Genomic DNA, 16,978 nt, shown 5'->3' with positions numbered 1-16,978 from the left:
TGACGTCACAGTAGCCATTATGATGTCAACTTAAGAACCCGGGAAAAAGAAAAAAAACAAAACATGCCTCACAGCTGATCCATGTCCAGAGGAGGGTCGCTGGACATGGGTGGCTGGAGGGGGGGCAGGGAAGAGAGGAGGGTCGCTGGACATGGGTGGCTGCAGAGGGGGCATGGGGAGAGGAGGGTCACTGGACATGGGTGGCTGGAGGGGGGGCAGGGGGGAGAGAATGGTCGCTGGACATGGGTGGCAGGAGCGGGGGCAGGGGAGAGGGGAGGTTCGCTGGACATGGGTGGCTGGAGGGGGGCAGGGGAGAGAGGAGGGTCGCTGGACATGGGTGGCTGCAGGGGGAGAGGAGGGTCGCTGGACATGGGTGGCTGCAGGGGAGCCGAGGAAAACCTTGCTAGCGCCCGTTTCATTTGTGTCAGAAACAGGCCTTTTTTACTAGTTTTAGATAAAGCGGTGATTAATAGAGGATGCTCAAAGGGTGATACTCTACTGATCGGAAGCTATGCTTAGTGGCTCGCAAATGTATTTTACAGTCATGGACGGTTACTGAGCCTCCTACACGTTGGAAATGGAGAGGTCGGGTCCATCAGCTGCTTGCTTGGGAGGTGCATGGTTTCTGTAGACATAAAAAAACACTGACGGAAAATCCACAAAGCAAACTGTGATGAAAAAAATGTAATTAATAGATATTAAAAATTATATACAGTACAACCCGACACAGGCCATGTTTCACCCAGCAGGGCTGCAAAACAGATAAAATGACGTTTTAAAACACAATACAGATATGTCAAAAATAGTAATTATTATACACACATTACATATATATGTGTTTGTATATTGCATACCAAATACCTAAAGTAAATGTAACATGAAATAAATTTAACACAAATATCCCACACATATAATAAATGATTATAAATATATAATAATGATGTACATTTGCATTAAATAAATATAACACAAATATATCTCACACACATAATAGGTGTAATTATCATAAATAAGAGAACATTCCACAAATATGTCACACATTGTGATATCCCCCTTCTCACTCAGGGTGACCTGGTTCTCAATATGCAAATCATATGCAGATTAGTGTGCTACCCCTTCTCATTCATGGTGACCTGGTTTCCACTCAGCAAATTAAGCAGGTCTCACCAACTGCATATTTCTCAGGCAACTCTTTATTCCCGCCCCTGGGCACACTTCTTCTAGCTTAACACTTTATGCTTTCATACATCTTTACATTGAGCCTCCCCACACAGATACATGGGCTCAGTACTATACCAATACTTTGGGGACTCTCAACCCCAGGCTTTGCAGCCTGCTTCTCTCAGTACTTTGGACACACAGTCCCCTCTTTGAACACCCACAGTTCTGGACACACAGTCTTTTCTTCTTTGGACACACAGTCCCCTCTTTGAACACCCACAGTTCTGGACACACAGTCTTTTCTTCTTCGGACACACAGTCCCTCCACTGAACACACAGTTCCTATAAGTACTGAGGACTTCTTACCCCAGGACTTTCAGCCTGCTGATCTCCTTTGGACACCCAGTCCACCCCAAGTCCATAAGGTTAGCCAGTATCTTTCAGGGGCTCTCTCTTCTCCTGCTGCTAGCTCACTTCTCTTCCTTTCACAACTCAGGTGGGGTATAAAGTGGTTAATTAGCCACCCAGGACCCAGCCCATAATCTCCTACACCTGTGGACCTCCCAGGGCTCTTCCCCGGTCCTATCGACCGCCAACTTCTTCTAGCGCCCTCTAGTGGCCTACACTGTATAGGACACCCCCTTACTTATCACAACATACATAAATAATTAAAATAATAATAATAAAAATATATATATATAACATAAAAAACACTTTCTCATTGTTTGGGATAGTTATATTCAGCGCATGACACCAAGGGGAAGGAGTCTTATTTTGAATGCCTTATAGTCTATATACCTTAGGGATCATTGATGCTCTGCTTTTCTGCTTACATTGCCTCATTTATTACACTGCTATACCATATTTTCTTAAGTCACTGAACACCATAAGAAACAAGATGGACAGTGATGGCTATTTCTCTTTGATTGGGGATTCAACCGGGGGGGGGGGTTACTTACAATTTATGGTGAGCCACTTTTGTTAGTTTGCATTTCTTTCTTCTACGCTTATTGTTCCACTTGTTTTTCAATGTTATGTTTAGTACCTGCTTGTTTTTCCACCAATAAAAACATTTTTTTTATAAGGAATGTCCAGAGGTGCAGAAGGAAAAAAAATAAAGCAAAAACTCTCCTTTTTTTCCCCCAACCTGGAGAAAGGTTTTATGTGGATGGCTGCATGACTGATACTTCAACAACCCTATTCAACACATTGAAGACTGAAACTTCAACAACCCTACACATTCAATGTGTTGAAGACAATCTAGTAATAAGAAACTTAACCCATGTGTGGAGTCTGTAAGTTGTCTTCAGTCACATCTGTAGAGAAAAGCTGCAAGTGTCTGAAATGTCTTCTGATAGCGAAAACTGTAATTTTAACAAAAGGTTATGGGGTTTTGTCAAAGTTACAGCTTTTACGTATAAAGATAAAAAGGACTCTGCAGTGACTGTTAAGAGTTGCTGTTTTTATAATAGCCAGTCACACTGTGAGTCTGCGAGTCAGTTTTTGATCAGGCCAAGAAATTTGCAGTTCAGGCCTGAAAGAAAATCAGCAGCTAACAGGGGTCCAGGGATTCCCTCTCTAGCCCCCCCCCCCCCCCCCCCCCCCCCCCACACACACACACAAAAAAGAAGAAGCAATCTGCACAAGCCCAGAGATCCTCTCTCATATGCCAGAGAGATGCAGAAGATTACTGCATTATGGTAGTTGGTGAGGAGGTCTGGGGTAACTTTCCTCTGGGAAAGTTGCAGCAGTTGATGTGGGCTACGTATGAGCAAAGAGTGGATCCACACATCTGTAGCCACTTGTTCACATACTTGTAAGGAATGCACCCTATTTGTGTGGAAAACTCTATTAGGGGCACATTCTGTTGCTGTAAAGACATAGCTGAGATATGTTCAATGTTTTTATGAAAAGAAGGAAAGCATGTGGCACACGTGTCATGGAATTCTTTCCAACCCCTCCATATATGTGTATGGGTGTGTAGCTGCTTTCTCTTTGTGTCTTTTCAGAGAGGAGAAGGCTTGTTGGGGAGTGACGGATAGTTGTGGGGGTAGTTTGAGTGATGGGGTTGTTCGTGGGTGAGGGTTTTGTGGGGTTTGGAGGGTAATTTTCAGGCATCGTAAGGTTTGGGGGGGGGGGACAATTTGGGGTGGTTGTGAGGGGTAATTTTGGAAGGTGATGTGTGGTTGGAGAGGTCGTTGAGGGTAGTTTTGGTGGGTGTTGAGGTGGTTGTATGAGTTGGGGGTAGTTTTGGTGGGAGGAGGAGTGGTTGGGGAGGTAGTTTTGGGGGAAGTATTAGGCAGTTTGAAAGGAACATTCCTTGTCATCAAGCAGATGAAGCCATTACATATGGGTTGTGTCCATCAACCAACAGGGGGAGATAGAGAGCACTCAACTTTTCACAGTGCCTCATGGCCAGCTAGCTCCACTGCCTCTTCAGTATTCTCTATATCCCCAAGCAGGGTGGCTGCAGCAGCTTCGAGCTCCATCAAAAATCTGCCTGGGGGTGGCTCCTGGCTTGCCAGTTGTTAGCCGGGGTGTTAGAGGCTAAAGCAGCTTCACTTTGAAGGCACATAGGTCAGCCCTTTCCCTGCCTTACCCATGCCCCCGTGGATGTGGACATATTATCTTGCTTTTCCCTGTCCTTTCCCACTCAGTGGATGCAGGCGCATTGGTTTGCCTTTCCCTGCCTTTCCCACTTATCTGAGCATCCGAAATGTTTTTATTTACCTCTTTTGCTTCTGCTTTCCTCACAGCGTTAAAAAAAAAATAATAATAATAAAGTCGCGTTGTGCTTTAGCGCAGCGATCTTGGAAAAGAGGTTTTTTTCTTGAGATTCTTCTGCAGGACCGGAGCTGTGATACTCGGTCTAGTGAGGTAAGAGTGTTTTCTGATTCCTTTGGGGTGGGCCCGCGATCGGGACGTTTTTGGCGCGAACCGCCATTTTTGAATTTTACCGCTGTTTTCGGCGATGGCTGCAGAGACTGTAAAGCGCTGTTCTAAATGTGGCAAGCGCAAATCAGCAGCGGGGCTCTGTAATTCGTGCTGTACAGACGTTAGAGCCGGCCTGAGCATGGCGAACAGTGATCTGTTGCGCTCTGAGCTGGCAGCGGACGCCATTTTGGATTTTCCACATGGCGCGGCCTCCGTTGCGACGGAGAGCCCTGAATCTGGGGGGGGGGGGGTCCTCTGAGTGAGGCTAATAATAGAGCTGATAGCCCTGGGCAGGATCCGGGCGGTCAGGGAGCGGTTTTCCCCCCTGATTTTGTTTTAATGCTGCATAGGGCATACATGCTTAAAAGAGCTCTTCCACAGGGATCTTCGGACTCTCTGCCTGCCCCCCCCCCTCCCCCCCTCCCGGTGGATCCTGGCCTTTTGAAGTTGGCTTTGCCTGTTTCTTATCCTCCTGATAAACGCAGAAGGGCTAATGCCCCTTCTGAGTGTGGCGCCCCCCCCTTCCCCCCCCCCCCCCCCCCCCCCGTGGTCGGGCTATGAGGATTCTGAGGGGTCTGGCAGAACTTCTTGGGCTGAGGAGCCAATCAGGTGCAGAATTGCCACAGGAGCTTGATGATCCATCTGCAGTGAGGATTTTCCACCGCGAGGAGCTGCCAGCGCTTATTTCAGATGCCTTACAAGCCCTCTCGATTGAAGATCCTGGAAGTGGCACAGCCTCCTCTGTTAATCCAAGGATGGCTAGTACCAGAAAGCCTGCTCGAGCCTTTCCTTTTGCCTGACTCCATCCAAGAGCTTATTTCGGCTCAATGGGCTGACCCCGAGGGACCTTTGAAGGTAGCCAGGGCTATGGGGCAATTATACCCTCTTGAGTGAGGAACATTTGGCTCGCTTTGCAATGCCTAAAGTGGATGCCCTGGTCACGGCTGTGACAAAGAGAACTACCCTCCCTGTTGAAGGAGGTGTTGCCCTGAAGGATATTCAAGACTGCAGGCTTGATTCAGCTCTGAAGCAGTCCTTTGATTTGGCAGGTCTCACTGTTCGGGCGTCTGCATGCAGTTGTTATGCTGCTAGAGCTTGCCTGGCTTGGTTACAGCAGGCAGTGGAACAGCCCGGTGATGGAGCAGAGACCTTATCTGAAGTGGCTCCGCGGATGGAGTTGGCCTTGTCCTTTTTGGCTGACGCCCTTTATGATATGGTCAGAGCTTCGGCGAAACAAATGGCTGTAGCAGTGGCGGCTCGCCGCACTCTTTGGCTACGACATTGGGTGGCGGACATGGCCTCTAAGCAAAGGTTGGTGAAGTTGCCCTTTCAAGGCCTTCTCCTGTTTGGTGAGGAGCTGGAAAACATTGTTAAAGGCCTGGGGGATTCCAAACCTCAGCGCTTGCCCGAAGATAGGCCGAAGCCTTCCTCTAAGGGTCAGGCGGTCCGCTCCTCTTACAGACCTCGCTTCCGTGAAGCTAGAAGGTACCGCCCGGGGCGTGCTGCTGGGTTCACTTCGTGTGCCCGCTTTCAGCAGAGAAACTCCTTTCGCTCGGACAAACGTTCCGCAGCTGCCGGTTCAGGGGCAACCCTCTCAATGATGGTGCGCCGGCCCCCTCCTCGTTTCCTGTCATCGGAGGAAGACTTTCCCTCTTTTTTTCGAGGAGTGGGCCAAAATCTCCGCAGATCAGTGGGTCTTGGACCTGATCAGAGACAGATACCGAATAGAATTCGATGCCCCGGTGAGAGACATGTTTGTGGAGTCCTGATGCGGTTCTGCCGCCAAACGGGCGGCGGTAGAGGAGACTTTGCACAGTTTGTGCCAGATAGGGGCTGTGACTCCGGTGCCTCCCGCCGAACAAGGTCTAGGCCGCTACTCCATTTACTTTGTGGTGCCACGAAAAGGCAGGTCTTTTCACCCGATCCTGGGCTTAAAAGAGCTAAACAAGTCCTTAAGAGTGCGGCATTTTCACATGGAAACCCTGCGCTCCGTCATTGTGGCGGTACAGCCAGGAGAGTTTCTCACGTCTCTGGACCTGGAAGAAGCTTACTTGCACATACCAATTTGGCCCCCGCACCAGAAGTTTCTGCGGTTTGCGGTGTTGGGAAAACATTTCCAGTTTCGAGCCTTGCCTTTTGGCCTCGCCACAGCTCCCCAAACCTTCTCCAAGGTAATGGTGGTAGTAGCTGCCTTTCTCAGGCGAGAGGTTATCCGGGTTCACTCTTACCTAGACGACTGGCTTATCAGAGCAGACTCAGAAAAAGAGAGTCATCTAGCTACAGGCAGAGTGGTTTCAGTCCTTCAATCTCTGGGCTGGGTCGTCAATATGGCCAAAAGTTACCTGACCCCCTCGCAATCTCTAGAATATTTGGGGGCCAGGTTCGACACATCCTCGGGCTATGTGTTTCTTCCCGAACAAAGGCGGTGCAAGCTTCAGAATCGGGTCCGTCTGCTCCTGAGGATGCCCCACCCGCGAGCTTGGGACATTGTCCAGCTGTTGGGATCGATGACGGCCACCTTGGAAGTGGTGCCATGGGCGAGAGCGCTCCTGAGACCTCTACAGTATTCTCTACTTCAACGATGGTCTCCAGTATCTCAGGATTACCAGTGCAGACTTTCTTGGCTTCTTGCGGCCCGCCTCAGTATGGAGTGGTGGCTCTCGCACAGCATGTTGCGGTGGAGAATGCCGCTGGCGCTCCCCGATTGGTGCTTAGTGGTGACAGATGCCAGCCTGAAGGGCTGGGGCGCACATTGCCAGGGGAAGCATGCCCAGGGTCTGTGGACGCCCGACGAGTCGGAGTGGTCTATCAACCGCCTGGAGTTGAAAGCGGTGTTTCTGGCTCTTCTGGCCTTTCAAGTGACCCTGGAAGGATTGGCTGTCCGAGTGATGTCAGACAACATGACAGCAGTGGCCTATATAAATCGACAAGACGGCACTCAGTGCAGAGCTCTAGCCGCGCAGGCCTAACAAATTTGCCACTGGGCCGAGCTGCATCTACATTCCCTGTCAGCAGCTCACATTGCAGGTCAGAGTAACGTGCAAGCCGACTATCTAAGCAGGCATCAGATAGATCCAGCGGAGTGGGAACTATCAGACTATGTATTCCTGCAGATATGTGCCAAATGGGGCAAGCCAGTGATGGATCTTATGGCGACCAGTTCCAATGCCAAAGTCCCGTGCTTCTTCAGCAGACAGAGGGATCCTCGCTCTGCCGGGTTGGATGCCTTGGCTCAACCCTGGCCCCTGGGCTTGCTGTATGTCTTCCCTCCATGGCCCTTGATAGGGCGAGTGCTCCTGCGGATTCGGCTGCATCCAGGAGAAGTGGTGCTCATCGCCCCGGATTGGCCCAGGAGGCCTTAGTATGTGGACCTCTGACAGATGCTGTTGGAGGCTCTCTTTCCGTTACCTCTGGTTCCGCACCTGTTGTCACAGGGTCCGGTGGCTATGGAGGACGCCTGCCGCTTTGGTCTTGTGGCATGGCGATTGAGAGGGCGCAATTGAGAGATGAAGGCTACTCAAATAAGGTAATTTCCACTCTCCTGCAGGCCCGTAAGCGCTCCACTTCCATGGCTTATGCCAGGATTTGGCGCCAGTTTGGTGTGTTTCAAGAGCGCTTTCTCCGTTGCGGGCTCCTGTCTCGCCGATTCTGGACTTTTTGCAGGATGGTGTACACAAAGGCTTGACCTATAATTCCCTGCGGGTGCAAGTGGCAGCATTAGCCTTCCTGCGTGGCAAGGTTGAAGGCGTGTCCTTAGCTGCTCATCCAGATGTGGCACGGTTTCTTAGAGGGGTGCTTCAGCTCCGTCCTCCCGTGCGGGCACCTTGTCCAGCTTGGAACCTGGGGTTAGTATTGAAGGCCCTTCAGGGGGCTCCCTTTGAACCACTTTGGTGTGCTTCAGAGAAAGATTTGACGCTGAAGGCCATCTTTTTAGTGGCCATTACCTCGGCGAGACAGGTGTCAGAGCTGCAGGCGCTGTCCTGTAGAGACCCTTTTCTGCAATTCTCAGAGTCAGGGGTCACGGTTCGGACCGTGCCTTCCTTCATGCCTAAGGTGGTTTCAGCGTTTCACCTAAACCAGCCTGTTTTTCTTCCCTCCTTTGTTGAGGAGGAGTTTCCAGATTCATTTGGGCAGTTGCACCTTTTGGATGTGCGTAGGACTCTGTTGCAGTATCTGTGAATTACAAATTCTTTCAGGACCTCTGATCATCTTTTTGTGCTGTTTGCAGGTCCTCGCAGAGGGTCTTCAGCGTCTAAAGCCACTATTGCCCGGTGGCTCAAAGAAGCTATCTTTTCAGCATATCTGCTGTCTGGCCGGGCTCCACCTGAAGCCTTTAAGGCACATTCCACAAGAGTGATTTCCTCTTCCTGGGCGGAAACTGGAGCACTATCTCTTCATGAGATTTGCAGTGCTGCAACATGGGCTTCTAAGCTCTCTTTCGCCTGACATTACAGGCTGGATGTGGCTGCCAGGAGGGATGTGCGTTTTGGAGCACAGGTGCTAGCGCGTGGTGTGGCTTGTTCCCACCCTATTTAGGGATTGCTTTGTTACATCCCATACGTAATGGCTTCATCTGCTTGATGACAAGGAAGGGAAAATTAGGTTCTTACCATGATAATTTTCTTTCCTTAGTCATAGCAAATGAAGCCATGAGCCCTCCCTGTATGATTGTCTGTATTGCAGTGATTCTGATTTTAGGTGCTGTTCTTGTTTCCTGAAGTTATGTTCCTTCCTTGGGGAGTCGGAAAACAGTCTTCAGGATTCTTGTTAGTTATAGGAGGATGAGTTCATTCCCTCCAGTTCATGTTTTGGGAGGATTATTCCCTCCAGGAGGATGCAAGTATTCCCTCCGTTTATACAAAGTGGAGGACGAGTTTATTCCCTCCAGGAGGATGAGTTCATTCCCTCCTTTTTTGAGTTTATGCCCTTGTTAAGGGGCCATCGTTCGCTGTGAGGAAAGTTCATGTTATTCCCATTGCGGTTTGCCATACTGCTTTGGAAGCTTCAAATACTGAAGAGGCAGTGGAGTAGCTGGCCATGAGGCACTGTGAATAGTTGACTGCTCTCTATCTCCCCCTGCTGGTTGATGGACACAACCCATACGTAATGGCTTCATCTGCTATGACTAAAGGAAAGAAAATTATCATGGTAAGAACCTAATTTTCCCATTCCATAACTTCTGAGTGTGACTATATCTAAGGTTCTGTGCTGCAGATCTTGAACTGCGTCTCCCACAGAAATGCAATGGCCCATTTGTTGTTTGTTTTTTTTGTGGGGGGGGGGGGTTATTTCTCTGGAACCCCTAGTCCTGCTTGGTCCTTTTTTGAACTTGATGTGTCTTTTTTTTTTTTTTTTTGTGACAGTGATCTTAAAAGATCTGTATGGTGTCTTTTAAAATAGCCCATGTAAAAATTGCACAATACATTGGGTTCCAGTGTCATGGCAGTGCAAGACCTTAGATGCCCTATTGGGATGCAAGAGGAAAGAGAATGAGTGTATGACTGGTCAGTCCCTTTTTTGGGCCTCAGGAGAGAGTGAGCATACATAAGGTGAGGGATCTCTTCTATGGGCTGAAGCAGTAGTCTTGGGAATAGGTATGAGGGATTCCTCTCCCATCCAGTAAGAAAGATAGTGAACACTAAATAAAATGTTTTGAAAATATAATGGTTTTCTTTTCCCCAAATTCCCACTTATTGGATATAATACAAATCACTTCTGTATTCAGAATTGCATAGAGGAGCCTTTGAGACCAGAACTCCTGCCCATGTGTGCACAGTTGCTTTTTGGGGTCCTTGAGCCAGTTACTCTATTAGCTGTTTTTGTATTACCAGGAAGGATGACTGCCATGCATGAGACAGCAAAAACTTGTGACTTGACATGTGAAATTTGCAAAAAAAAAAAAAAATATTTATTGAATTGTTCTTAGAATTAACTATTTTGAGTTTTCAGCCTCCCTTCTTATTAACTCAGACTCTCTGTGCTTGCATTTATATTTTGGTTCTGTTAATACCAAAAATATTGCAGCATTTGAAACTATGCTTTAATCTTTAAGTCAAATCTATTTATCGCCTTCTTATTTTTTTTTCCAGTTACCATCGCTTCTACTGGAGAAAAAGGTAAAGAAATGGAAAATGTTAATATTTCTTGCACCATCTTGTATCTGTTATGAGAAGAAGTTCTTTAAACTTCCATTATTGGATGTATCATGACTATCCCAGTGCTTCCCTGCACATTCTAGTAGTATACAGATGTAATCATGTGCAATGTCTTTATAAGACAATGAAATTAAACTAATGTAAAATTTAATACAGAAAACCTGCAGTTGATGGCTGGAACATTACAAATATATTAATCTTGTTGTTTTATTTTGTTCAAGGTGCAAGTATTAATTAGTACTATAGAGGAAAACTCTATGCTCAAAGATGGTGCATAATGTATGTGTTTTACACGTAGGCATTCCCGGGGGAGTATTTTGGGAGCGTATAAGCAGAATTGCGGTATATGTATTTTATAAAATACATGTGTTTGTGCCAAGAGGGCATGAGCATATTTACATCTTTTGGAGCAGGTGTAAATTTATGTGCTACTGGAAGTCATTGGAGGAGCTCAACTCTTATAAACAGGCATCTTTTTTACATAGGTGTACCCTCTTATAAACTTCACCTTTAATTGTAAACCCTTGTGGAATGTGAGATGATTTATCCTGATGAGGGGTTCCAGTTACTGGTCATTTTATTCTATTAGTACTAGAATAGTGATGGAAATAAATGTTTTCCAGATAAAGAAATTATTATCTTTGAAAACATCACCAGGGGTCTAAACATTTATTAAAATTTTGAAGGCAAGTAGTGGGCCATAGTGGCCTGGGGAAACGGCAGGATTGACACACTTTGGTGCTACTACCCAGGCTTCCTTCTTTCTCCAGCCCTCACCACCTCCCCAAGCTTGATAGCTAGTTTGACCAACTGTATTGGAGAGGGTAGGGAAGAAGCAGTTCTATTGACTTTTTTTTTTCCAGATCTACAGGGACATGTTTCCTAAAGGTGCTCTTCTGATGCCACTTTCATCTTCGTGTTGCAAGAATGGCATTCACTGTGTTCTCCTTTGTATGACAGAAGAGATTACCCAAGCCTCATGATGCTGTCTCTGTTGTTTCATTTACTAACTTGAGGGCTATACTCTACTCTCCTTATGCACCTAGCACCTCACCCTTATGCCAGGGATACTGAAGATCACAATCTTCGTGATTTATTACTAATGTACTTTTCCTGTATAGTTAGTCCTGGAACAGGGAAAAAAGTTGAACTTACTGCTGTGTGATTAAGGCTTCAGTTTGGAAATATCAGGTGGCCTAATTTTTCACCCTTAAACTGGGTGCCAAGAAAGGGGGAGGGGGCCTCCCACCTCCAGGCTGAACGTCGGAGAACCCAAGCCTCAGGGTTCTCTAAAGCAGGGCCAGGCTTTTCCTTTGAACAGTTTTTATTCTTTTTCTTTTTTTCTTTTTTTAAATTTAATTTCCTTCCTTCACAACAGGACTGGATTGAGTCCCTTCACCAAGGCTTTTTGTAATACTCTTCTACCTGTCTCAAATCTACAAATTCAATTGGTCCTTGAGAGCCCACCTGGAAGGGGTAGGGAATAACACGTGGCAACAGAAAACAATGGCTGCTATTCCCGCTGATGAGTAAACCCAGTCTGATGCTGGAACTTTAGCCACCAGTATCTCAGTTGTGCCCAGGCAGCTGCTGCCTACCCAGACATGTTTATTTTTCTTACTGTACCACCCTTCAAACAGTGGTTTACAAGCTAGTTATAGCATAGCCAGAGAGGAGCTACAATTTATGGACAGGAAGAAACTTCAATTTATGTATAGGAGAAAAATAATAAAAAGGTAGCGGGTTATGGAGAGCAGAGAGTTACTGAGGCCACAGCTAAGTTGTATCTGCCAGTCCTGGGAAGGTGAGGGAGAAAAGGTGCATCTTCAGCATGGGTTTGAACTTCAGGAAAGACGGCTCACTGGAGTGGAAAGGGAAGTACATTTCAAAGGGAGAGGGAAACCCAGAAAAGGCACTTTGGTCAGGACAAATTGAGAACAGAAAACTGAAGAAATAGAAAAACAATGTTCTGTCACAGAGTGAAGAGATCTGGTGGGAATATAGGGTGAAATAGGCTTGCTGCCTTACTTTGCATCAACTATATGGTGTGCTCTAGGAGTTTAAGGTAAAGATTATGTGTTGTATCCTAAAGGGAACAAGAAGCCAGTGGTAGTGATGAAAAGAGTTGTCACTCTGTCAAATTGGTTAGCTTGCACTAATATTCTGATGGATGTGTTCTGAATAGCTTGTAAATACTTTAGGAGGTTAGAGTTAAGTTCAGCATAAATAGGGTTGCAGTAATCAAGTCAGTTTGCTACCAGGGCACAAGCTGACGTTGAGGTAACTTCAAACCCAATGAATGAGCCACAGAACATTGAAGCATGATCTAGAAATGGCAGAGGCCTGGAAGGAGTATTGATAATCAAAGTATATCCTAAGATATCGAAAGGATTAAGTCAATGCCAGTGGTGAACCATTAATAGTATGGACTAGTGATAGACAAAATGGTCATCTTATAATCCGTGATGCAGTTGATTTACTAGGAATCAGAACAAGGCACTGGGTCTGCAGCCAATTTGAGACACAATCAAGAGAAGTCTGAATAAGGGAGAGATTGGGTTTGTCTGACTCCTGTGGAGAGACTAAGAGGATATCAGCAGAGAAGTAAGCTGTGACTCAGAGCTCCTGAATAAGGGTAGCAAGAGGACTAGGGAAGATATTGAATAGGAGGGGCACCAGGTCAGATCCCCATAGTCATGAGTATATGTTGATGAAGTGGATGATGGCAGAGCGACAGAAAATGTACGGCCTGATAGAAATTAAGATAACCAGTGGAAGACTGTTCCTGATATGCCCACTTCAGAGAGTCTGTGCAGCAAGAGATGATAGTCTACAAAATCAAAGGCTGCACGCACTTAAGTCTAGGATGGCCTTTCCAGGTGTGAAAATAGAACGTAAGTCACTGATGAGAGAAGTAATCACATTTCAGTACTGTGGCAACAACAATAGCCTTATAGTCACAGATGGAGAATGTGAGATTCTTCAACATTCCAACTCAGTTGAAAGAAAACAATTTTTTTTCAGTCAGTCTGGAGACAAATCCAAGATTAGAAATTGGACGGTAACTAGAGGGAGAGGATCAGTCTAAGTTAGTACTTTTCACAATTGGACGAACGAGGGTATGTTTCCTTCTCCGAGGACAAGCAGGCTGCTTGTTCTCACTGATGGGTGACGTCCACGGCAGCCCCTCCAATCGGAATCTTCACTAGCAAAAGCCTTTGCTAGCCCTTGCGCGCCGATGCGCACCGCGCATGCGCGGCCGTCTTCCCGCCCGAAACCGGCTCGTGCCGGCCAGTCTTCTTTTGTCCACGCTCGGTACGGTCGTGTTTCGCCGTTCGTGCCCCAGAAAGTTGACCTCGCGCGTAGTTTTCGACTCGTTTCTTCTCAGAAAGTTTAAAAGTGTTCGGGAAGAGCCTGTTTGGTTTTTTCCTTCCCGTATTTCGAGCTTTTCGCCCCGGTAAGTTTTCTTTCGTCGTCGGGGTAGGCCTCAGTTAGGCCTCGGTCGAAATTTCTTCTCCCTATTTTTGTGGTGCCAATTTTCGTCATTTCGAGTTTTGACCTCGCCGGCGTGATTTTCCGCCCATGACATCGAAGCCTTCCAGCGCGCCCGGGTAATCTCGCTCACTGACAGGCACGCGTCGTGTCTTCAGTGTCTGGGGGCTGGGCACCGCCCTCAGGCCTGTAGTCTGTGTTCCCTTTTACAAAAGCGGACTCAGGTAGCGAGGTTAGCCCAGTGGAACATTTTGTTCTCGGGCTCTTCGTCGGCATCAGCACCGGGGGTATCGAGTGCATCGACGTCTTCAGCATCCAGACCTTCATCCTCGGCTGCCAGTGCATCGAGGCATCGGCCCTCTGCATCGGCGCTGAGACATCGGACGACTGTATCGACGTCGGTGGTACCGGGAACTCATCTGCTGATGTCGTCGGACGGTGGTGCTTCGTCTGGAGTGCAGGTGAGGGCTGTCCATTCCCCTGCTGGTGGCGGTGAGCCTTCGGGTGGGTCTCCCCCTACCCTGAGGGCTCCTGCGATACAGCCCCCCCGAGACCGACCTTCTTCGGCCTTGGCCCCGAGGAAGAGACGGCTGGATTCTACGTCCTCCTCGTCGGTGCCGGGAAGCTCCGGTGACATGCTTCGCAAGAAGTCGAAGAAGCATCGACACCGGTCCCCTTCCCGTGTCGGCACCGAGAGCTCTGGGTCGCCGAAGGAGTCGGCACCCAGTAGGCATCGGCACCGAGAGGACCGCTCACCCTCTGTCCAAGAGGTGTCGATGCGCTCCACTCTGGACAGCCCGGAACAGCCTCCACGCCCGGAACAGACTCTGACATCGACGCCTGCATCGACCTCCATGCCTTTTTCTGCAGCCGCTCTGAACGAGAGCCTCCGGGCCGTTCTCCCAGAGATCGTGGAAGAGCTGTTGCGCACCCCCGGTACCGTCGAGCGTGGCGCCGGCTGGTCCATCGCCCGGGGTGAGGTCTCCGGCGTCGGTGCCGCGTGCGGTACCGACTGCGGTCGCCTCCCAGGAAGGCTCCCCGACTACGTCGGCGGAGGGAGCTTCGCCGGTGCGGGCGAGGGAGTCTACCTCTCGACGCCCCCACCGTGGCCGTGGTTCCACGGAGTCGAGCCGGGCACGGTTGCAGACACAGGTCGTGAACTTGTGTCTGACACCGAGGGTGAGGCCTCGTGGGAAGACGAAGGAGACATCAGATATTTCTCTGACGAGGAGTCTGAGGGTCTTCCTTCTGATCCCACTCCCTCTCCTGAAAGACAGCTTTCTCCTCCCGAGAGTCTGTCTTTCACTTCCTTTGTCCGGGAGATGTCTACGGCCATCCCTTCCCGGTGGTTGTGGAGGACGAGCCCAGGGCTGAAATGTTTTGAGCTCCTGGACTATCCTTCTCCACCTAAGGAAGCGTCCACAGTACCCATGCATCATGTCCTAAAAAAGACATTGCTGGCGAACTGGACCAAGCCTTTAACTAACCCCCACATTCCCAAGAAGATTGAGTCCCAGTACCGGATCCATGGGGACCCAGAGCTGATGCGCACATCAGTTGCCTCACGACTCTGGAGTTGTGGATTTGGCCCTAAAGAAGGCCAAGAGTTCTAGGGAGCATGCTTCGGCGCCCCCGGGCAAGGACTCTAGAACCTTGGACTCCTTTGGGAGGAAGGCCTAACATTCTTCTATGCTCGTGGCCAAAATTCAGTCTTACCAGCTCTACACGATCATACACATGCGGAACAATGTGCGGCAGTTGGCGGGCTTGGTGGATGCGCTCCCCCCTGAGCAAGCCAAGCCATTTCAGGAGGTGGTCAGGCAGCTGAAGGTGTGCAGAAAATTCCTGGCCAGAGGGGTGTATGACACCTTTGATGTTGCGTCCAGGGCCGCTGCTCAAGGTGTGGTGATGCGCAGACTCTCATGGCTGCGTGCCTCTGACCTGGAGAATAGAATCCAGCAGCAGATTGCGGACTCGCCTTGCCGTGCGGATAACATTTTTGGAGAAAAAGTCAAGCAGGTGGTAGAGCAGCTCCACCAGCGGGACACCGCATTCGACAAGTTCTCCTGCCGGCAGCCTTCAGCCTCTACCTCTACAGGTAGAAGATTTTTCGGGGGAAGGAAGACTGTTCCCTACTCTTCTGGCAAGCGTAGGTACAATCCTCCTTCTCGACAGCCTGCGGCCCAGGCTAAGCCCCAGCGCGCTCGCTCTCGTCAGCAGCGTGCGCCTCAGCAAGGCCCCTCGGCTCCCCAGCAAAAGCAAGGGACGAGCTTTTGACTGGCTCCAGCAGAGCATAGCCGACATCCAAGTGTCAGCGCCGGGCGACCTGCCAGTCGGAGGGAGGTTGAAAGCTTTTCACCAAAGGTGGCCTCTCATAACCTCCGATCAGTGGGTTCTCCAAATAGTCCGGCAAGGATACACCCTCAATTTGGCCTCAAAACCTCCAAATTGTCCACCGGGAGCTCAGTCTTACAGCTTCCAGCACAAGCAGGTACTTGCAGAGGAACTCTCCGCCCTTCTCAGCGCCAATGCGGTCGAGCCCGTGCTATCCGGGCAAGAAGGGCTGGGATTCTATTCCAGGTACTTCCTTATGGAAAAGAAAACAGGGGGGATGCGTCCCATCCTAGACCTAAGGGCCCTGAACAAACATCTGGTCAAAGAAAAGTTCAGGATGCTTTCCCTGGGCACCCTTCTTCCCATGATTCAGGAAAACGATTGGCTATGCTCTCTGGACTTGAAGGACGCCTACACTCACATCCCGATACTGCCAGCTCACAGACAGTATCTGCGATTACAGCTGGGCACACGTCACTTCCAGTACTGTGTGCTACCCTTTGGGCTCGCCTCTGCGCCCAGGGTGTTCACGAAGTGCTTGGCTGTAGTAGCAGCGGCACTTCGCAGGCTGGGGGTACACGTGTTCCCATATCTCGACGATTGGCTGGTGAAGAACACATCCGAGGCAGGAGCCCCTGCAGTCCATGCAGATGACTATTCGCCTCCTGGAGCTACTGGGGTTTGTGATAAATTATCCAAAGTCCCAACTTCTCCCAGTGCAGAAACTCGAATTCATAGGAGCTCTGCTGGATTCTCGGACGGCTCGCGCCTATCTCCCAGAGGCAAGAGCCAACAACTTGTTGTCCCTCGTCTCACGGGTGCGAGCGTCACAGCAGATCACAGCTCGGCAGATGTTGAGATTGCTGGGCCACATGGCCTCCACAGTCCATGTGACTCCCATG

General features: G+C 49.0%; 1 protein-coding gene across 1 annotated transcript in view; it reads left to right on the top strand.

Annotated features, from left to right (window-relative positions):
• ZDHHC20 (zinc finger DHHC-type containing 20) overlaps nt 1-16,978 on the top strand; it is a 170,555-nt gene that overhangs the window by 22,659 nt on the left and 130,918 nt on the right. Inside the window, 1 exon segment of the mRNA XM_030200304.1 lies at nt 10,185-10,211. Within this exon segment, the coding sequence (XP_030056164.1) occupies nt 10,185-10,211 (27 nt within the window).

This window comes from Microcaecilia unicolor, chromosome 4 (genome assembly GCF_901765095.1).
Source record: "Microcaecilia unicolor chromosome 4, aMicUni1.1, whole genome shotgun sequence".
Taxonomy (NCBI): Eukaryota; Metazoa; Chordata; class Amphibia; order Gymnophiona; family Siphonopidae; genus Microcaecilia; species Microcaecilia unicolor.
This window is presented reverse-complemented; position numbering and strand designations above follow the sequence as displayed.